The following is a 23,635-nucleotide window of genomic DNA, read 5'->3' on the forward strand; positions in this document are numbered from 1 at the left end:
TGTAGTTAGTATTTTTGATCAGTTTATATTTTAGTCTTTCTGCTCAAGATATGAGTAGTTTACATGGCACAATTACAATGTTTTAGTCGTCTGTGTTTTTCTGTGTACTTAACATTACTAGTGAGTTTTGTACCTTCAAATAATATATCATTGCTCATCAATGTCCTTTTCTTTCAAATTGAAGAACTCCCTTTAGCATTTCTTGTAGGACACATCTAGTGTAGATGAAATCCCTTAGGTTTTGTTTGGGAAAATCTTTATTTCTCCTTCATGTTTGAAGGATATTTATGCCAGATATACTATTCTAGAATAAAAAGCGTTATTTTTTTCCTTCAGCAGTTTAAATATATCCTGTCACTCTCTCATGGCCTGTAAGGTTTCCACTGAGAAGTCTGCTGCAACACTTACTGGAGCTCCATTGTGTATTATTTGTTTCTTTTCTCTTGCTGCTTTTAGGATCCTTTCTGTATCTTTGACATTTGAGAATTTGCTTATTACTTGTCTTGAGGTAGTCTTATTTGGTATAAATTTGCTTGGTGTTCTATATCTTTCTCTAGGTTTGGGAAATTATCTGTTATGATCCCTTTGAGTAAAAAAATTTACCCTTTGGGTAAATCTCTTTTACCCCTGTCTCTCTCTCTGCCTCCTCTTTAAGGCCAATAACTCTTAGATTTGCTCTTTCGAGGCTGTCTTCTATATCTTGTAGGTGTGCTTCATTGTTTTTTATTCTTTTTATTCTCCTCTGACTGTGTCTTTTCAAATAGCCTGGCTTCAAGCTCACTAATTCTTTCTTTTGCTTGATCAGTTCTGCTGTTAAGAGAATCTCATGCATTCTACACTATGTCAATTACATTTTTCAACTCCAGAATTTCTGTCTGATTCTTTTTAATTATTTCAGTCTCCTTGTTAGATTTATCTTATAGGATTCTGAATGACTTATCTGTGTTACCTTGAATTTCACTGAGTTTCCTCAAAACAGCTATTTTGAATTCTGCATCTGAAAGGTCACTTATATCTGTCTCTCTGGGTTTGGGTCACTTGTGTCTTATTTAGTTCATTTGGTGAAGTCATGTTTTCCTGGATGGTCTTGAGGCTTGTGAATGTTTATCATTGTCTCAACATTGAAGATCTAGGTATTTATTGTAGTCTTTGCAGTCTGGGCTTGTTTGTACCCATCCTTCTTGGGAAGGTTTTAAGTTGGTTCTTGGGGTCATCAATTCCACGCTTTGGCTCTTCAAGGGAATTGAGTGTTGTGACGTTAATCTTTGGTCCCTGCAACCATATCTGCATTAGGGGGCACCCCAAGCCCAGTAACGCTGCTGTGACTCTTACAGACTTGTAGAGGTACCATGTTGGTGGTCTTGGATAAGATCTGGGAGAATTAATTCCCTGAAATTACCAGGTAGTGACTCTTGCTCTCTTCCCTTATTTTCCCCCAAACAAATAAAGCCTCTCTCTGTGTGCTGAGCCACCTAGAACCGGTGTAGGGCTGACACAAGCGCCCTGTGGCCATTATGACTACCACTGGTACTGTTTGGGGTCAGACCTGAAGGCAGCATAGCACTGGGTCTCTCCCTAGGCTCACAGTAACCACTGCCTGGCTACCACCTACATTTGCTTAGGATAGTAGAGCTCTGCAATAAGCAGGTGGTAAAGCCACCCAGGCTTGTGTCCTTCCCTTTAGGATAGCAAGGTCCCCCTGGCCTCGAGTGAGTCCACAGATGCCGTCCAGGAGCCAGGGCCTAGAGTCAGAAACTTTAGATGTCTACCTGGTGCTCCATTTTCTTGAGTCTCAGCTGGCACCAAGCCCCACTTTTCCATCTTCTTTCCACAAGCAGAGGACTCTCTCCCTGCAGCCACCACCACCACATCCACGGCAAGTACTGTCTGTCTACCACTGATGTTCATTCCAGGTCTAAGGACTCTTCAGTCAGCTCATGGTGAATGCTGCCAGGCCTGGGACTCTCTCTTCAGGGCAGTGGGCTCCCCCCTGGCCCAGGGCAGATCTAGAGATGCCGTCTGAGAGCCAAAGTGTGAAATTGGTGACCCCAAGAACCTGCTTTGTGCTCTATACCACTACAGCTGAGCTGGTACTTCAGGTGCAAGACCAAGTCTCTCTCCTTTTCTCAAGCAGGAGACCCTCTCTGTAGCCACCATAGTTGGGAATGTGCTGGGCCATACCATAAGTCAGCATGTCTCTGAGTCTCACCCAAGACCCATGGCAAGTACTGCCTGGCTACTGCTGCTAGTTATTCAGGGCCCACATTTTCTTTAGTCAGCAGGTGATGAATCCTACCAGGTCTGGGTTCTTCCCTTCAAAGCTGCGAGTTTCCTTCTGGCAGAGTGTGTGTCTGGAAATGTCATCCAGGAGCTAAAGCCTAGAATGGGGGCCCCGGACTCTGCCCAGTGCCCCCTACTGTGGCACAGCTAGGATTCAAGCTGCAAGATGAAGTCCTCTTAACTCTCCCCTCTCCTCTCCTCTCTAGCAGAAGGCAGGAGTCTCTCCTGGGGCCGTGAGCTGCACTGCCTGGGGTTGGGGGAGGAGTGGTGCAAGCACTCCATTAGCTGCCCAACTGCTGTCTCACTAGGTTATGTACCCCCCAAGTCCACTTACTCCAAGCGCAGCACAGCATCAGGACTTGCCCAGTAATTGCAGTCCTCAGGGCCTAGACTACCTTTCAAGTTTATTTGGGACCCCAGAGCACTTTAGCCTGCAGTGCCGAGGCTTGGCAGAACTCAGGTTCTGACTGCTGGGATGGGCAATTTCCCTCTGGCTAGGGCTGGTCTGAGTGCTCCCTCCATGGACTCCGGCTGTGTTCTGCCTGGTGTTGCTTTCCACCATGACAGGGTGGAAAGCATTGAGTTCTAGTGCAAAGTCCCACAATCACTGTGCTCTCCCTCCCCAAGGTGCACAGATTCTGTCTGTACCATGTGTCTACTTCAGGGAAATGGAGGATGTGGGAGTGGTGGTGTCAGCAAATCAAGACCGTCTTTCCTATCCCCTTCAGTGCCTTTTTCAGTGATATGAAGTAAAAACGGTTACTGTGATCACTCACCTGATTTTTGGTTCTTATGAAGGTGCTTTTTCATGTGTCTAGTAGTTCAATTTGGTGTGCTTGTGGGGAGGATTATCAGTGGAAGCTTCTATTTGGCTCTCTTACTCCTCATTATGTTTTAAGACTTAACTGGCCTTAGGGCCATTGGTTGTATGATTTAGAAGGCTGTAGTTGTGAGAATAAAGATGTTTCATATGTTAAGTAGATTAACTTTTTTTTTTTTTGAGACAAGGTCTCACTCTGTTGCCCAGTCTGGAGTACAGTGCTGCAATCATGGCTCACTGCAGCCTCGACCTCCTGGGCTCAAGCAATCCTCCCACCTTAGCCTCTTGAGTAGCTGGGACCACAGGCACACAACACCATGCCCAACTAATTTTTGTATTTTTTTTTTTTTTTTGTAGAGATGGGGTTTTGCCATGTTGCCCAGGCTGGTGTCAAACTTCTGTGAACTTGACATATAGTTGGAGGGTTTTCCTTAAGTATTACACAGAGTATTCATCAGAGCATGCATGTAGGGAACTACCAAGGCTAGGCCAAAAGGATTCAAGAAGCAGTACCCAGAGCACACTCAAGAGTGAGACCAGTGTTTGTTCCCACCCACAAGATTGGAAAAAATATCTCATAATCCATAGGACATTGGATAAGGTATGCAGGAGGCCATTGCCTCTGTCGTACGGCACAATCAGCATAGAGGAAATGCTGCTATAGTCCTGCCTAGCAGATCATAAAGGCGAGACTCAAGAGGATCACTCTTTCCAAGTAACTATATTCCAGTGACATTTTAAAAAATTACAGGAAGGGCTAAGCACAGTGGCTCATGCCTGTAATTCCAACATTTGGGGAGGCAAAGGTGAGAGGATTGCTTGAGGCTGAGAGTTTGAGACCAGCCTGGGCAATATAGTGAAACCCCTATGCACACACACAGAGTGTAAATATTAGCCAGGCATAGTGGCACACACTGTAGTCCTAGCTACTTAGGAGGCTTGAGGCCAGGAGTTCAAGGTTGTAGTAAACTGTGATTGTGCCACTGTACTCCAACTTGGGTAGCAGAGCCGGATCTTATTTGTAAAAAGTTTTAAGTACAAAAAAAGTATTTAAAATTACAGGAATATATATATGACACAAAAAGGTAAAATTTCTAATAATCTGGAATCCAATAAACTATTAATATGCATGTAAAGAAATAAGACATATAATAAGGAAAAAATTAGTTAAAACCAGAACTGACACAGATGTTAGAATTAGCAGACAAAGACATTTAAATTATTATAATTGTATTTAATACATTCAAAAGCCTAAAGGAAAATTGAACATATTAAGTGGAGCTATGGAAGATATAAAAGAAGACCCAAATCAAATTTCTAGAAAAGAAAAGTTTAATATCTGAGATATAAAATACTCTGGATGAGAGTAACAGCAAATTAGACATTGCAGGAAACCAGACAAGTGAATATGAATACACACAGTAGAAATATACAAACTGAAAGGAAAAAGACACACAGAAATGAACAGTGAATTGTGGGGCAACTTCAGGTGATTTAAGATACATGTAATTGGATTCACCAAATGAGAGAAAAAGAGGGACAGAGAAAAAATATCTGAGAAAACCATGGTCAACATGTTTTCAAATGTAATGAAATCTGGAAACTCAAATTCATGAATCTCAAATGAACCTCTAAGTAGACACAAAAAATGAGGAAACCACACCAAGGCACATTAGAAACGATCTGCTGAAATCATGGTTAAAGAGAACATCTTAAAAACAGGATGGCACATTTCATACAGAGAAAAAAAGAGGAACAGCAGCAGATTTCTCACAGGAAATAGACAAAGGTATCATCGTGTAACAGTATACTTAAAGTATTGAAAGAAAAATACTATTCCACTAGAATTCTTTAACTAGCAAAAATATTTTTCTAAAACAAAGACAAAATAAAGAATTTTCCAGAAATACAAAAGTTGAAAGAGTAAATCACCAACAGGTACACTATATGACATGTTAAAGGAAAGCTTTCTGGTAGAGGAAAAATGGTACCAGATAAAACTATGGATCTACATAAATGAAGATAATCAGAAATAAGAATTACTTGGATGAATGTGTTTTAAAATTTTCCTTATTTAAATATAAGACTAATTATTTAAACAAAAATAATGACAATGTAGAATGGGTTTTTAAGACATATAAAAATATATTATTTTTATATGACAATAATAGCACAGAGGCTGTGAGGGGAGACATTGAAATACAGATCTCTATTTATGATGGGGTTACGTTCTAATAAGCCTATCATTAAGTTGAAAATAGTATAAGTCAAAAATGCATTGCTACCAAACATCATAGCTTAGCCTAGCCTGCCTTACATGTGCTCAGAAAACTTATATTACCCTACGGTTGGGCAAAATCATCTAACACAAAGCCTATTTAACAATATACTGTTGAAAATCTAATGTAATTTATTGGATACGGTACTAAAGCGACAACAGAATGGTTATATGGTTACTTAAAATATGTTTCTACTTAATGCATATGACATTGCAAAGCCAAAAAATCATACACTGAACCATTTTAAGTTGATGTACTGTCTGTAAGTCTATATACTATTGTAAGATATGCATAATAACAAAAGAACACTCAAATAATAATACGAAAAATACCCAAAAGAAGGCAGAGTAGGGGAAAGGGAAGAAAGAACAGATAGGACAACAGCAAGATGATATGTTCAAGATCAACCATAACAATAGTCACATTAAATGTATATGTTAGACCATAAAAGGCAGAAATGGTCGATTGGATAAAAAAGGCAAGTCATGGCCAGACATGGTGGCTCATGCCTGTAATCCCAGCACTTTGGGAGGCTGAGGCAGGAGGATCACTTGAGCCCAGGAGTTCAAGGCTACAGTGAGCTGTGATCATGGCATTGCACTCCAACATGGGCGCCACAGCAAGATCCTTACTTTTTTTGTCTCACAAAAGAAAAGTCACAACCACATGCTGCCTACAAGACCCACTTTAAATATAAAGACACAAGTAACTTAAAAGTAAAAGGAAGCAAAAAGACATACCCTGCTAACATTAATGAAGAGACTACTAGAATGGCCACATTGATATCAGAGAAAGTAGATTTCAGAAAAATATTACCAGAAATAGAGTCCTTTCATAGCTTTAATGGAGCCAAATCATCAAAACAATGTAATTATTCTAAATGCTTATGCACCTAATAATAGTGCTTCAAAAAATGAGAGAAAAATACATCAAACAACAGGAAAAATAGGCAAATCCAAAGTTATAGTCAAAGATTTTGACACTGTGTCTCAATAATTGATAGAACAAGTACACCAAAAAATCAATAAGGCTATAGAAGATTTGAGCAATATTATCAACTGTCTTGACCTAATTAACATTTATAGAACACTCCGCACAAGAACCGAATACACATTTTTTTTCAAGAGCACATAGAACATTTAACAGGACATACCGTATTCTGGACTATTAAAAAGTCTTAAAAGTTTTAAAAGAATTCAAGTCATACAACATATATTCTGTCACCATAGTAGAATTAAATTAGAATTCAACAGCAGAAAGAAATCTGGAAAATCTGCAAATACTTGGAAAACAAATTATATACTTCTTAATAACACATGGATCAAAGAAGGAAGCCAGAGAGAAATTAGAAAGTATTTGAACTAAAAGAAAATAAAAACACTACCTATAAAAATTTGTGGGATAAGAAAAATTGTGAGATGTCACTAAGAGGATAATTTATAACACTGAACTTAGAAAAGGAAGAAAGATTTCAAATAAATGACCTCAGCTTTCACTTAAAAAAATAGTAAGAGAGGCTGTGTGAAATGGCTCACACCTGTAATCACAGCAATTTGGGAGGCTGAGGTGGGCAGATCATTTGAGCTTAGGAGTTTGAGACCAGCCTGGGCAACATGACGAGACCCCGTCTATACCCATCTATACTGAAAAAACAAAAAGTTAGCTGGGCATGGTGGCATTTGCCTGTAGTCCTAGCTACTCGGAAGGCTGACGTGGGAGAATCACCTGAGCCTGGGAAGTCGAGGCTGCATTAAGCTGAGATCACACCACTGCACTCCAGCCTGGGCAATGAGAATGAGAACCTGTCTAAAAAAAAAAAAAAGAAAAAGAAAATAGAGAAAGAAGAGTATAGTAATCTCCTTCCCCCCTTGTCTACAGGGGATATGCCCCAAGACCCCCAGTGGATGCCTGAAACTGAATATAGTTCTGAACCCCACAGTGCTGTAGAGGATAGTACTATACACCACAATGGATCGATAACCAAAATGCTTACTAAGTGACTAATACACAGGTACATATACAGTGCGGCTACTCTGCACAAAGGGGATGATTAATGGTTTGAGTGCAATGAAGCAAGATGGCACAAGATTTCATCATACTACTCAGAACGGTGCACAATTTAAAATGTGTGAATTGTTTATTTCTTGAATTTTCCATTTAATATTTTAGACCATGATTGACCATAGGTAACTGAAACCAAAGACAGCAGAACCATGGATAAGGGGAGACTTACTGTAAATTCAATCCAAATTAAGCATAAGAAGAGAAATAAAAATTAGAGCAGAAATCGATGCGTTAGAAAAAATTTGGTAAAGTCATTGAAACCAAATGCTAGTTTTCTCATAAAGTCAATAAACCATTAACCAGACTGATTAGTATAATATAAAACAAGACATGAACATTATTAGGATTGAGAGAGGGGACATCAGTACAGATTTCACAGATATTCAAAGGATGTTAAGGCAATATTATGCACAGTAAATTTGACAACTAAAATGTAATGGACAAAGATTTTGAAAGATTCAAATGATCAAATTCATGCAAGAAGAAATATATAGTGTGGCAACCTTGTAGATATTAAAGAAACTGAATTATAGCTAAATAGTTTCTCACACAAGAAACTCGAGGTACAAATGACTTCACTGGCAAATTTGACATGTTTCATAAAAAGAAATAATAACAATTCTACAGACATTCTTCCAGATAAATAAAGAGGAGTGAATATTTCCCCAACTCATTCTATGAAGCCAACATTACTCTGATATCAAAATCAGACAAGGATATTAGAAAAAAAAATTTAGGTTGATGTCCTTCTTGAATTGATGTAAAATTTGGCAAACACACAGATGAAAGACTGTGTGAAGACACAGGGAGAAGACAGCCATCTATGAGCCAAGGAGAGAAGCCCCAGGAGAAATCAGCACTGCTCACAGGTTGATCTTGGAATTCTAGCCTCCAGAAATGTGAGAAAATAAATTTGTCCAAACCAACCGCAAAAATAAAAACTAATAAAAATTTAGTGAATTGAACCCAACAATATATAAAAAAGATAATATATCATGACCAAGAAGATTTTATCCCAGGAATACAATGTGAGTTTAACATTTGAAATTGATCAATGGACACATATTAACAGACTAAAACAGAAAAAGCATAACCATATGATCATATGGTGGACACATCACATTACTGACATCACTGATCAGTCACAGTGACATCAGTCACATCAGTGGACACAGAAAAAATACTTGATAGAATATAATGTCATTTAATGAAAGATACACATTTAAAGAGTACTATCTGGGGACAGATTTGTGGTATAAAGAAGTGCAAGAGAATTATAAAGTACAAAATTCAGGATTGTGGTTACCTCTGAGCAAAGAGGGAAAGGAATGGCACTGGGTTGAAACACCCATAATGCTTCAAAGGTAAAACAGTATTTTTCTTAAACACAGTGGTTGATACACAGTGTTTGCTTAATCCCTTTTTTTTTTTTTTTTTTTTTTTTTTTTTTTTTGAGGCAGAGTTTTGCCCTTGTCACCCAGGCTGGAGTGCAATGGCACGATCCCTGCTCATTGCAACTTCCGCCTCCCGGGTTCAAGCAATTCTCCTGCCTTAGCCTCCCAAGTAGCTGGGATTACAGGCCTGTACCACCACGCCAGGCTAATTTTTTTGTATTTTTAGTAGAGGTGGGGTTTCACCATGTTGACTGTAACAGGAGTTACAGGCTGGTCTTGAACTCCTGACCTCAGATGATCCAACCGACTCAGCCTCCCAAAGTGCTGGGATTACAGGTGGGAGCCACCACACCCGGCCAGTTGTTATCCTTTACACCTTACACATATCAATATTTTTTCATGCTTTAATATTTAGTAAAAGCAATTTTTAAAGCTAGTATTTCTGTTCTTGGCCTTTTTCTGAAATTATCATACCAGAAAGACATTTATTTCCTGTATTTACAGCTTTGGAAACTCGTAACATTTGCAGGTTGAAAGAAGAGCTGTTTGTATGAAGTATTCAGTTTTTTTAGAAACACAGTGTGATTTTTCTATAAACAGAGGGAACTGCTATTTCAAGTATACTACGTGAAGAGCAAGAGTGTGATTAGTGCCAACAAGCCAAAAAATAGAGAGGAACCACTACCCTGGTGGTCAGTCATATATAACCGAGAGAAAGACAGCAAAGTGAGACTGGCCTGCTAATCATGTATTTTTCTACATTTCTACAGTTCATTACTCAAAATACAAGTGAATTATATTTATTCCAAACAGTTCTGTTACGTTTTGGTCTTTATTTAGACCTGTCCCAGAATCAGACCCCAATTACCTTATCCTACCCTTCCTTGCTAGGAACTTGTCTGAAAATTCTGCCACAAGAATTTTACAGTGTTTAAACACATTTACACTACACCATTCCTATAATTATATATATATCTCACAATGAACAGTTGTCTCATTCATGAGTCTAGAATCCTTTGCTGAATGGACATGCCCAAATTTGCTGTCATTTCTTTATTCTTACATGTGCCGTGTTCATTCACTCAGCAGACAGTAATGAGTACCTGAGCGGTGCTAGACATGGTACTAGGCTAAAACGGAAAAACAAGACATATGCCCTGCTGAAGGTGTTTAATGTGAAACTGACCCGTGCACAAATAATTGAGATATTTGCAATTCAAAAGAAATAGTATGTGTTACTTACATTTTGTACCTAAGTACAAAGTTGCATGGCCTACTTAAAAACCTACTTCTATAGCCAGGTGCAATGGCACCGGCTGTCATTCCATCTACTTGGGTTGCTGAGGCAGGAGGATCACTTGAGTGCAGGAATTTGAGTCCAGCCAGGGCAACATAGCAAGATCCCTGTCTCTAAATTTTTTTAATAAATAAAAATGTTTAAATTTGTATAATGTAAAAATGTTTAATGTTGTATAGTAAGGTAAAATTCTATTTAAAAACAATAATAAAAAATATTTCTGGGCCGGGTGCAGTAGCTCACGCCTGTAATCCCAGCACTTTGGGAGGCTGAAGTGGGTGTATCACCTGAGGTCAGGAGTTCAAGACCAGCCTGACCAACATGGTGAAACCCCGTCTCTACTAAAAATACAAAAATTAGCTGGGCATGGTGGTGGGGGCCTGTAATCCCAGATACTTGGGAGGCTGAGGCAGGAGCATCAAGGAGGCGGAGGTTGCAGTGAGCCAAGATCGAACCATTGCACTACAGCCTGGGCAACAAGAGCTAAAAAACTCCGTTTCCAAAAAAAAAAAAAATATGTATATATATATATATGATGTGCTAGAGTACAGAAAAGCTGGCAAAAGTGGTGAAATGTGGAAGGCTATCATAATCTATTTGTGAACACCTACTTCTGTTAGGTTTCATGATAAATTTTTACATCAAGTTGTCTCATCCTATGAGGCCTTATCTACATTTTACAAATAAGTTCAGTAAGCTTGAAAAAAGACTCAGTAATTAAATCATACTCACAGATGTAATTAGCATCAGAATCCAGGGCCTTTTAAAGTCAAAGCTTGAGACCTTCCTTTTTATTTTTATGCTACTCCTTTCCCCAGGAGTAAAAGTGTTCTAGGTGCTAAAAGTCGTTTTTGCTCCTCCCAGATCAATTGATGCAAATAATTATTCACCGAAAACCTTTATTGTCTTTACGAACCTTCATGTCTGTCTGACCTTCCACTGTTCCTGAAGCATATCTTTTTCTTTATGAAACTGTTTAACATATTGTATTCTAACAAATATGTCATTTGTATCTCCTCATTAGACCATGGGGTTGAGTATCTGATTCTTTTAAGAAAAATAGTGTGTACTGAATGGATTAAAACAAATTAATAAATTTATGAAGGAATTAATTGGATTTTCCAATATTCTTTAATGAGCTAAAGATGACAGTGTAAGAACATATGAAAAGTATTGGATTTTTGCAACTTTCAATTTAAGACTTTCTAAGGTTCATGGAGAAAGAAAAGGAGTTTTAAAGAGATCACCAAAGAGTTGTGAACATGTGGATAGTTGGATAATGATGAAGGGAATAAGCCCTCCTCTTTTACCCTACGTCACCATGGCTGAGAGATGCATTATGATATTGGAAAAAAATTTCAGCTGCTGAGTTCTGATTAGCTCACTGTCAGAGCTGCAGCACATTCGAGATGGAGCACAGTGCTTTGGGGAAAGCTTGCTAAGATAAATGAGATAAATGTTTGCACTATTATCTTATACTAATTCCCTAGCCCCCTCTTCAGCAAAAGCCTTGTTTTGTGTGTACGGGTGTGGGTGTGTGTTTGTGTGTGTGTGTTTCGAGAGATGGAAGAATTTTTTAATACATGAAAACTCACAGTGCTGAAAACTCAAAAAGTCTTCCTAAGCAGAATCATTATGCCAAATTGTCATTGACATACGAAAACACTATAGATTAATGCAGTAATAGTTCATGGTTGCTCAGGAAGAAACTTAATTTACAATTTGAAACAGGTTTGCATTCCTTAGAAATTCTGGAAATCAATCAGTGGCACAGAAATTGATCTGGAAAGGAGAGGAAAATTGATTTTTAATATTGGCAACTACATCAATTTTTTTAAGTTCTGAAGGAACAACTCTTGAAAACAAATTTATTAACCGTTAAGGGATTACTTGATATTTAGTTTCCTAGCAAACTATCCAAAGAGAAGTATTCATGGCCTCATTAGAAGATGTATTTTTGTCATGCCAAACATCAACTTGAAAATTGCAGTCTGTATTATTTCAAAGATATGGAAATCAAAAATTAAATGAGATGGAGTTATCTATATAAGACTACCATTGCATCATATTTTAGAGTGCTACTTTGCCTCAAAGTATCTCAATATGAATAGTGAGAATCTGAACACATTTGCATATTCCCCATTCGTGATATGGTGTTGGCATTCTAAAAAAGAATAACTGTAGCTGATGGCAATTTTTATCTGAAGAGATTTGTACATGATAGCAATATACCATCTTCTGTCAGCATAAGAAGAGCATCTGGGGCCCATTAACTCACCAAATCTGCCAGTGTTCTGCAAATTTTTATTAAGCAAGTGTAGTCCCTAATAGTCACTTATGTTATAGAATGCGTATCAAATGCTATCAATAAGCAAGGGGATTGTTTCCCCCCAGTGAGAATGCATTTGAAGTGTATAAGAAAGCTTGACAAAAGAATAAAACACTTTAAGTGATCACTATATTAATATAAATGTATCCTACTGGGAAGCCAATGTGTGTATTATGTGCACTTTGCTGTTTGCCACTAACTAGTTCTCAGAATGCCATCTTTTTCATAGATTTTTTTCCCTTGTATTTTCTTTCTCTCAATTCTAATGATGAACTGGTTGAAATTAAGTGAAAAGACACAGACTGTTTATTTATGCTTTTTAAAAAGATGCCATTGATGCTGGGCAGTTCTAATTAGCTTCAAAGGCTTACAACCAGGAGAACTAGAAACATAGGCCCTCAGGCTGCTGTGTTTCTCAAACAAGTCTTCCTGAATCAGAGAACACATCAGGAAATTAACAAGCATCCAAGCCAAAGAATGTCCTCTTTATTAAGCACCTTATGATAATTAGGTAAAATAATGTACATCAATCTTGAATTGAACATGAGGAAGCATGGGGTTTGTGTAGAAATCCTATTATTTAAATAAATCCGAAGAAAGATCAAGAGGAGGCAGTCCATGGTACCCTCTAAGTATGTAATAATGGTTACAATAAAATAACAGTTATACAAATATTTATGAATTGCAGCCTCAGAAACCTGAGCATTTCATTGGTATCTCTTCAATTATTATAATATCCATTTAAGATAATCAAGAGCAAGTAGTACCAGTCCTTGGGTAAAACTGCAGGATAAGAAAGGGAATGAAATAATCTATAAATACAAATACTTTTTTAAAAAGAAGAAGAAAGAAAAGGAGAAAAAATTCTGTCATCAGAACTAGAACAAGAAACTTAGACTCTTGCTCCATCAACACTTTCTTACTCAATGCTTTTAATTAATACTTTACTGTTTTGGAATCAAAGACCTTTCCCACACCAGGCCCATTTATTTTTCAATCTCTTGTAAATAAGTCCTTTGTTTAAAATGACACACCTGTCATATTTTATATTGCTACCATTCCAATCACTGTGCTAAATATTATGCAGTGAAACTACTAGACGTAAGCTTAAGCCCCAAGAGATAATTTTAATAGTAGCTCTAAGGTAATGTGAGTTATAAAGGAAGTTGGTAGTAATTATAACACTTGCCATTTAAAAAAAAAAAAACTTGGTGGCATGTGTAATTTTACCTCATTTTCTCATTTGCTACTGTTATTTAAATTACTTCCCAGCACTAAGCATGTGTATAAAAGATGATTGTTCCAAATTTAACCTTTTAAATAAAATGTATTCTATCAATTAAGTCATTACAGTTCCCTCTCTTTTCCATTATGTTTATTCATTTATCTTCTGTCCTAAAGATAGACATCTGTGTCAGTGAATATTTCGGAGAAAGGCCTCTAATTTTTATGCCTATCACCCATTTGGATTTTCCACAATGTTTTTCAAATAGTTTATATTAGTGTTTGAGATAACTTCAAATTGTCAATTAAAATAATGATAAGTATAAGAAATAATAAATATTATTCAGCCAAAAAGTTAAGAAGACAATTTGTTAAGCCTAATATGGCCAGGGAATTTGCAAGTACTTAAATCAGCTTAGATTTTTTAAAAAAGATAAAAACAAAACAGCAAAAGCCTTACCTTTGTATGAATCCCTTCTTCTGAATGACTATACATAATAAAACCGTACAGTCTACTGTACTTCCATTGCCTTTCTTCCACTGCAGGATGATTTAGGAGCCAGGTAAACTGCTAGGTCGTATCTGTTGCGGTTGTGGAATGATCCATACCATAACAATGTAAAAGCACCTAGTGCCCTGCTGAAGCATAGTATGCTCTCGATTATTTTCTCTCTTTCGTTCTTTATAATCCTAAGCAAATTAAATCACATACCCCACAACCGTCATCAAATACACCACCTTAACCACTCTCACAACTTCCATTTATCAAATGTTTGCATTTATTGAGAATTATGTGTCTGGAACTGTGTGAAGTGCTTTTGTACATTTTTTTTCATTTAGTTCATTTAGTTCCAACTCTCTGTGTACTGTTTTTTCCCCCATTTCTCATATGGAGAAACTAAAGCTAAAAAGAACTTAGTGGCGGGGCACAGTGGCTCATGCCTGTAATCCCAGCACTTTGGGAGGCCAAAGCAGGCGGATCACCTGAGATCAGGAGTTTGAGACCAGCCTGTCCAACATGGAGAAACCCCATCTCTACTAAAAAATACAAAATTAGCAGGGCGTGGTGGCGCATGCCTGTAATCCCAACTACTCAGGAGGCTGAGGCAGAAGAATTGGTTGAACTCGGGAAGTGGAGGTTGCGGTGAGACGAGATTGTGCCATTGCACTTTAGCCTGGGCAACAAGAGCGAAACTCCGTCTCAAAAAAAGAGCTTAGTAACTTGCCTGGTAATGCTGGCATTCAACCCACATCTGTCTGATTACTAGCTATGATGTTAGTCTGTCTTTCTATTTTGTTTCTCATTAATGATGACAGTAGTTCATATTTATTAAGTACTTACTCTGTGGTCTTCTAAGTACCTTGCATATATCTGCACATGTAATCATCACCACAAACCTGTGGGGTAAGCAATATCCTCTTATGATGAGACTGAGGCCACAGAAAGTTAAAATGATTTGCACAAAACGGTTGTTTCCAAACAAGGATTCCAATTCAGAAAGATTATTTCTCATCTGTAGAATGACAATGGATATTTTAGCTTGAACCCATCAGAATCATCCATTTCAAAACATGTTAAACAAAATTATAGCTAACAGTAAGATTGGTCGCCACAGAAAGATAACTATTAATAGCATATATTCAAATAAAGAGAGTAGTTTTCCAGCATATAGTTGGTTGCATTGTCTTATATTCCAGGTTTCTCAGGTAATGACTCTTCGGTGACCCTTATCACAAGTATAATGGAGTGGTTAAGAGTGCCATATTTAAGTTCAGGCTTCTCCATTTATGTGGTGTATGTCAGTTTCTTTATCTGTGACATAAGGATAGTAATAATAATACTTTCCAGGTCGTTGTGAGAATTGAATGAATCTATAGATACAAAGTGCATAGCATAAAACCTGTGTATTACAAGTACTCAGAAAATATGAGTTGCTGTGGTTATTTTTAATCATTATCATTGCCTTCTAATGTTTTTCTACTTACAGTGTATATTGATTGTATGTAAGTGCTTTTTAGGCCTGAGAAAAACAGAATTTGGCTCACAACTGATGCCTTATAAATACTTACCTCCCAACTGGAAATAAAACAAAAAGCCTAACAATATTTTTAAGCAGTTGGGTACAGAATAATCACAGATATGTAGTGCTTTTATCTAGAAAATAAAGAAATAGCTTAGAAAAGGAGGGCCAGGTGGGAGTGGGAAGATTATGTATAGTAACTGGGTCAATTAAGACTGAATGTTGTGGGCAGAGAAAAAAAGGGACATGTTACTCTGAGATCAATCTAGTGTTAGGCGAAATGGAAGAGATTCCTCTTGTTAGCAAATTTCCCCTCGCCTTGCTTCAACCCTTGAGACGAGAGTTTTATGTACTAACATAGACAGTGGCACATGGTAATGAACAGCTTTTGTTGAACATTAAAGTGATGATCTATGCAGAGATGCTTAAGGATTAAGAACTTTGCATCTGTGTTCATGAAGGACATGGGTTAGCAGTTTTCATATCATGTATTTTTCTTACATTAGTTAGTATCAGGGTAACACTAGCCTCATAGAATGGCTTGGGAAATCCTCTCTCTAATACATTTTCTGTAGAATTGGTCTTATTTATTTCTTAAATGTTTGGTAGAATTCACCAGTGAAGCCATCTGGGCCTAGAGTTTTGTTTGTGGAAAAGTTTTACTTATAAACACAATTTTTTTTTTCAAAAAATTACTATAGGGCTACCCGTATTATCTAATTCTTCCTATATGAGCTTCAGTAATTGCGTCTTTTAAAAACGAATCCATTTCATCTGAGCTCCATTAATCTAGAGTTAGTTTTTCCCCACTGTTGAGGCAAGACCCTTCTTCACATTCGAATGGATGCCCTTCAGTTATGAAGTTTTCCACTCTGGCTGTTGGAAATAGCACTATTCCCAGCCCTGTGTGAACTTCAGATGCTGTTCCTCTTCCAGTTTGGGATGGTTCTTTGCCAACTCTTGGGGTAATTTTCTTTCACACATTTGATCATCAATATTCAACTAAATATATGAGGAGATTTTTCTGAAGATAGTATTGCTTTTTCCTCTCTGGTTCTCTGCTCTGCAACCTCTGTCTGCTTTGGCTTCCTGGGATGCCCAGCACCGTGCCCTCAAGCTGGGGCCATCACTGTTCTGCTTGGGTGTTGGCTTTCCCTCACGGCTGCCTGGAGGCTTTCTTCGGAGAATAAGCTGGGGCAATTGTAAAGTTCATGTCATTTGTTTTCCATCTCTTGGGATCACTGCATTTTGTTGCCTAATGTCTAATCTGTTGAATGCCATTGTTTCTTGTTTTATCTAGTTTTTAAAATTGTTTCAGGGGGATTACAAATCTGTTCCCTTTTACTCTATTTTGACTAGATGACAGAAGTCTAATTCTTAAGTATTTAATATACACACAGACACACACACGTATTGCTATTATGCTGAAAGAATTTTATTATATTGTATACATCCCTAGGTCTGTGATTTTGGTTTCTCCTCTTGTAAACATGGAAGAAACAACCCAGTTAAAATAACTGAAAGTATTGAAAATTAAGGGAAAATGAAGTTATGTTCATAAAAGATCTAATAAACATATATTTATTCATAGCTGTCTTCAAGATATCTACCAATAAAAGTGAGGTACCCCAGGGTAGGCTGGGAGACAAAAATGTTTCTCAAATCTCTGCCAGTAAAAGATTTAACTTATTATGAATCTGTATTAATTTACTGTTTAAAAATTGTCTAATTTACAAGCCGGTCTGATCCTTGTCTCTTTTATTTCTTCTCCTCAGTGCCAGATGAAAGCAAGGTTCACTCATTGGCTGGACACAAATTGGGTAAGAAATTCCTTGTAACTGACTGTATTCCCCTTCCTGGAAATCACTGGCTGTGTTTTAGTAGCAGTTGGAACCTGTTTCCATCCACTAGTCACTGAAAGGCTTTCTAATTAATACATGAGATGTCTCTGACTTCCACAAAGATGAATTATTGCTTGGCTCTGCGTATAGTGGCATAATGTATGCTGACTCAGAGTGTTTGGGAGGAAGGAATAAAGATTTCCAAAAAAATATATAAAACCAAAAATCTTAAATCTGTACTCTAGCTAAACACTTAAAAAAATTGCAAGAAAACCCAAGAAAGTTCAAGATTCTTTCTCATGATGACTTTCATATTTAAGTGGCAGGACAAAGAATTCCAGAATAAGAAAGATATGATCATTTTTTTCTCCTCAAAAAAGAACAGGATTTTTTTTCTTTTTTTTTTCTGCCTGTCATCAAAATGGATTGTTCTAGGGATGTATGCATTATTTTTATTTAGAGACATGAATGAGCTCCCTAGATATTCTCTAGAAAGTCCACAAAAATGTCTAAGGATCTCTTAGGTCTTTATCATGTGTGAGTTACCTTCACTCCTAAAATCCAAGCTGTTTTTTTCATTGCCAAGTAGACTGCCTTCTATTCCTTTTTCCTTCCTCCGTCATCATTTATTCACATTAGTTGAAAACATTTAAAGCTACTAAGCTAGCAAATAGTGGAGTAATCCCTTTCCTCTAGGGGCACATTATTTTGGAGGAGAAAATGTCCATTTTGCTCACAGCATTGCTCCTCCAAACAACAGAAGGATTATGATTTGCTGATATCCCTCCATTGGTGAAACAAAGAAGTCTTTCCCATCACCAAGTGTCTCCTGTGTTTGTGTGCCAATTATGTTTTCAGCAGTAAGTGGTCTTGATGCCTCATTACCTCCATCATGTTCCAGGGCAAGATTATGACTTTTTTCCTTTCTTCTTTCTCCAGATTCTCTTGTGATAACAGCAGGGAAGGGCTGGTTCACAACTCTTAGATTTTTTTTTCTTGCTTTTCCTAATAAAAAGCCTAAGAGGTTAGATCACTGTGAAAGAGATTTCTACGGGAGTGATAAATTGCCACATGCTGCTTGTTCCCAACATCCTCTTCCATTAAATTCTCTACTACTGGACATATTTTTAGGAGCTTCAGAAGGAAGTTCTCATGACCACGGAACCCCAAGGATAATCTATAATATCTTCATCTTAAATACATGCTACTGCTTATAGTTCTCTTATACATATTATAATACCCGAAGATAAAAAGCCTTTTCTTTGTGCTGGGATAGGCTTCAAGGCAAAAAGTCGAAGTCCTTTCCTGGAATGTTTATCAATTTGGTTTTTGAAAATGAGCAAATAATAAATTTTCTGGCTTTTTCCAGGAAATCAAATCTTATTCTAATCTTAATTTCCAAGCACACCACTATTAGGTGGCAATTAAAAGTTTGTCACTCTTTTTAGATGAGAGCTTTGTCATCCTTGTATATTGCCATAACATTTTATGTAAATTTCAATGATCTGTCTTTGCATAGTGTGATATAAAAATATTAATAAATAATTATGCTAAGTGCAAAATTTGAAATAATAAGCTTCCAAAAAAGTTTTAGTCAAAAATGGCAGAATTTTAAAGCCATCACACAGGTTCATTGCAAATTCCATACGGCAACTTCACTTTAGCTGATAGAAATAGTTCCAGCAGTCTTTATGTCACATGAACCACACTGTTTCAATACCTCTGATGTTTTAAAGAATATTTCTGTTATTAATGTATTGTTATTCCAACATACACTATTCTTATATTTTTAAGTACTATTATAACGTATCACTACTTCAAGTTTTTCATTGTGCATCTGTAGAAATGCTGAAAAATAACCAGACACTTGATAACTTTGGAGCAAAAGTGGCCTGCAATGAAGAGGCGAAAACAATCACCAAAAACCATATACTTTAGAGTCACATTAAATGAGAGCATCTTGTAAAACACTAGAAACGGTTCTGAGAAAGCACAGAGCAGCGTTAGAGGAAAATACTCAAACAAGATTCAAAATTTATATACCCTAAGAACATACCCTTCCCCATTTTTTGTTTTTTGTTTTTGTTTTTGAGACAGAATCTCTCTCTGTCACCCAGGCTGGAGTGCAATGCCATGATCACAGCTCACTGCAGCCTCAATTTCCCTGGCTCAGGTGATCCTTCCACCTCAGCCTCCTGGATAGCTGGGACTACATATGCGTGCCACCATGCCCAGCTAATTTTTATTTATTTATTTTTTTTTTGTAGAAATGGGATTTTGCCTTGTTGCCCAGGTTAGCGTCAAACTCTTCTGGGCTCAAGCAATCCACCTGCCTTAGCTTCCTAAAGTGCTGGGATTACAGGTATGAACCACAGAGCCTAGCCAATCCCCCAATTTTTTACATTTCTTTCTTTTGGAAAATTAGTCTTGAATTATAATGATCCTCAGGAACTCATCCCTCTCATAAAACATAGCTCCCCTCTGTGCGTTGCATTTACGTGAAGGGATGTCTCATTGGGATTTGGTGGCGGTGGCAGCAGCAGCAGCAGCAGCAGAGGATTAAGGGTTCTCTCAATTCTAACAACCTCTTTCAGTTACAAAATCATTTTTTAAATTCATCTAAATTCACCTGTAGTCTCAGTCGGCTACAGGTCATCTGTGACCACTAAGCAAGTTACCAGGTTGTATTTTAACTTATAAATCTCTACTTGTCTCACCATTCTTAAAAGGAATCAGTTAACTTCTTTTTGTTGCGATATTGTCCCCTTTCCCAAATTCTTTCTTCAGAATATTTAGGTTAAAATATGATTTTTTTTTTTTTTTGAGACGGATTCTCCCTCTGTCGCCCAGGCTGGAGTGTAGTGGCACGATCTCTGCTCACTGCAACCTCTGCCTCCCAGATTCAAGCAATTCTCCTGCCTCAGCCTCCTGAGTAGCTGGGATTACAGGCACGTGCGTGGCGCCCAGCTAATTTTTTTGTTGTTGTTGTGTTTTTTTTATGCTAAGAATCTCGCGCTCTTTCTCTTTAACTATAGAAATGTGAGCAGCTTTTATACTATCCAAGACCAACAGGAAGTTAAACAAATTAAATTGTATATACTGACCTAAATCTATCATCCAGCCTCTTATTCAAGATGACATTCAACATTTTAGTAAATTCATCTGAGTTAAAATTTCTTGAGTCAGCTACTTAGTCTGCAAAGAGCTATTTCGTGCCAAGTTCCATCTGTCGGTCTGGCTTGGGTACCTCCCAAATTTGTGACAATATTTTTGGTACCCTTTTCTTGGCTTGATTTTTAAATGGTGGATCCTTCAGAGCTCAGATCCAATCAAAGGCCCAGGTAAAATAAATCTTTCTAATATTTTTGACCCAAAAATGTAGTGTTCCCCTCACGCCTTCTGGAATTAATCCAGTATTCTTGAGATTTCTCTAAGGACCTATTTCAGGGGCTTCCCCAAAAGGGCATTGTATCTCATTACCTTGGCAGGAAAGATAGCAGGGTGATTCTCCTGTTTCTGAGTTGGTAGAATCCTCCTCCAAATATGAGAGATATTTAAGTCTATGGTATGGTAAGACCTGCCCAGAGAAGTTAGAAATAAAATACCCTGGCCGGGCACAGTGGCTCAGGCTTGTAATCCCAGCACTTTGGGAGGCCGAGGCGGGCGGATCACGAGGTCAGGAGATCGAGACCACGGTGAAACCCCGTCTCTACTAAAAATACAAAAAAATTAGCCGGGCGTGGTGGCGGGTGCCTGTAGTCCCAGCTACTCGGAGAGGCTGAGGCAGGAGAATGGCGTGAACCCGGGAGGCGGAGCTTGCAGTGAGCCGAGATTGCGCCACTGCACTCCAGCCTGGGCGACAGAGCGAGACTCCGTCTCAAGAAAAAAAAAAAAAAAAAAAAAAGAAATAAAATACCCTTTGTTTGGTTCCTTGAAGAAAAATCACAAGTTTCATAGAGCCTTGAAAAACCAAAAACGTCTTTAACCTCTTTCCTTGTTTCACTAATTGAACTCTGACAAAATTCAAATTCTAGCAATGCCTGGACTAAAAAAAAAAAAAAAGAAAAAAAACAGAAAAATGTATTTTTTAACAATAAAACCATTTTTAAATGATTTAAATATTCTGAGGGAACATTAGGATCCAGAGAAAATGACATCAAATTTAGCACAGCATTTTTTTATTGTTATGCTTTAATTTTGGTTATACTCAGGGTCTTAAAGTGTGTCTGAGAAGGAATTCTTTCTTATTTTCTTTCTGTCTACTAAAATGACACCTCAACCAATAGTTTAATGCTCCTTTACGTTCAGACAGAAAGGGCTTATAAATTTTACTTTTTTAAGTGTCTTCTTTTTTATTTTTTTTTGTTTTGATTTACTGCTTGGAACTGTTTTAATATGTATTGACTGTCTGCAGAGATCTTTGCTGACCCAGCTCTTTAAGATGATGCAGTACTGAAGAAAGCCGATGAGTTCTTCTTTATGAGCTCTGACATATTAATTAGCAAAATGGACTAAAAAGCTTGGCTATTTCTGTCTTAATTTCTTATATTCTCAAACACCTGTCCATATAGCTGTAAAACAGGCAAGTCTGTGAAAGTAATGGTTGGCAGCAAGTCCAGACCTTTTCTGAGACAACTTTATCAATTAATGAGCAAGTACTCATTAACAATCTAGGGAGCTATTTCTATGTGAGGCCACTAAGTATGTTTGGTATCCTAACACAGTTTTATGAAAAAACTGAAGCTGAGGTAATTTAAATACTTGATCTCAGCTGGGCGTGGTGGCGCACACCTGTAATCCCAGCACTTTGGGAGGCCAAGGCAGGCAGATCATTTGAGGTCAGGAGTTTGAGACCAGCCTGGACAACATAGTGAAACCCCGTCTCTACTAAAAATACAAAAATTAGCTGGGCATGGTGGCCCATGCCTGTAATCCCAGCTACTTGGGAGCCTGAGGCAAGGGAATCGCTTGAACCCACAAGGTGGAGGTTGCAGTGAGCCAAGATCACACCACTGTGCCCCAGTCTGGGCAACAGAGCAAGACTCCATCTCAAAAAAATAAAAAATAAAAAAATAAAAAACTTGACCTCTCAGCTGGTAACTAGTTTGGGGTAAGGATATGAACCCCAGTGTTGTATGGTGGAGCTTATGCTTTGGGGCAATTTATATTTCACTAGCATGTGCCTTATGCTCACATTCCAAAGACAGAGAATGCAGGAGTAAGACACAGCCCCTATATGACACACACATATCAAGATATCTGATACATCTTTACTTGCATTGTGTAACCTCAGCCAACTGAACTAGGAACACAATAGCTATAATTTCTCTACCAAACTACTGTAGTTCCTTGAGTATGAGAGGGACATCTAATCTGATCATCCTTGCTTTTGTTTCCTTACATGTATGTGTGCATGTGTACATGTATAGGAGTGTGTGGGCCAAGTTGAGAGAAGATGTGCATGTGATGTGTATAAATTATAGCAAAGGCGCACACGCAGGTGATGTGTATGCTTATAGCAAGGCCAAGAGTTTAGTATGCAAGTTACTGCTTCAGCAGGCCTTACGTTTTGTTCTAAATGCAATGTGTATAAACCTCAAATCTAGAGTGTTCAAATGTGACCTAAGAAATTTCTAGATCCTTGCAAAAGAACAGAGCTTTTAAAACCATAGGGTGATCGGATAGTCACTTTAATTCAAGAGCAATGAGTTATTAAATGACATTTCATAAATTGTGTTGAGTCTTATTATTCCAGACTTTTATAGAATATTAAAATTTGAATGTGCATTTACATTTTGGAACACCAGTTATGGCCATTTAAAAAATATTTGCATCTTCTAATTGGATTGCAAATTTTCATGAATTTTTATGGTTATTATTGATGAGGAGCTAAAATTTTCAAGTTAGTGGTTAGTGTACTTGAACTGTTTCTTTCCTCATTGACTCATTAAGGTATCACAGCGTGGTTCTCTATTTGGACAAACATCTTTATTGGATGCTTTCTAAGCTTTTGTCATTTGTTATGTTGGGTAAATATAGCTTTAGACACAAGAAATATATACATTTCTCACATGCTGCAGCCTTGG

At 37.6% G+C, this 23,635-nt stretch overlaps 1 protein-coding gene across 1 annotated transcript in view; it reads left to right on the forward strand.

Moving 5' to 3' along the window:
• The window catches only part of PARD3B (par-3 family cell polarity regulator beta), a 1,081,037-nt gene that overhangs the window by 677,678 nt on the left and 379,724 nt on the right, over positions 1–23,635 (forward strand). The window contains exon 16 of the mRNA XM_030803127.1: positions 17,484–17,528. Coding sequence (XP_030658987.1) covers positions 17,484–17,528 — 45 coding nt within the window. The remainder of the gene's footprint in view (positions 1–17,483; positions 17,529–23,635) is intronic.

This window comes from Nomascus leucogenys, chromosome 22a (genome assembly GCF_006542625.1).
Source record: "Nomascus leucogenys isolate Asia chromosome 22a, Asia_NLE_v1, whole genome shotgun sequence".
NCBI classification, from domain to species: Eukaryota; Metazoa; Chordata; class Mammalia; order Primates; family Hylobatidae; genus Nomascus; species Nomascus leucogenys.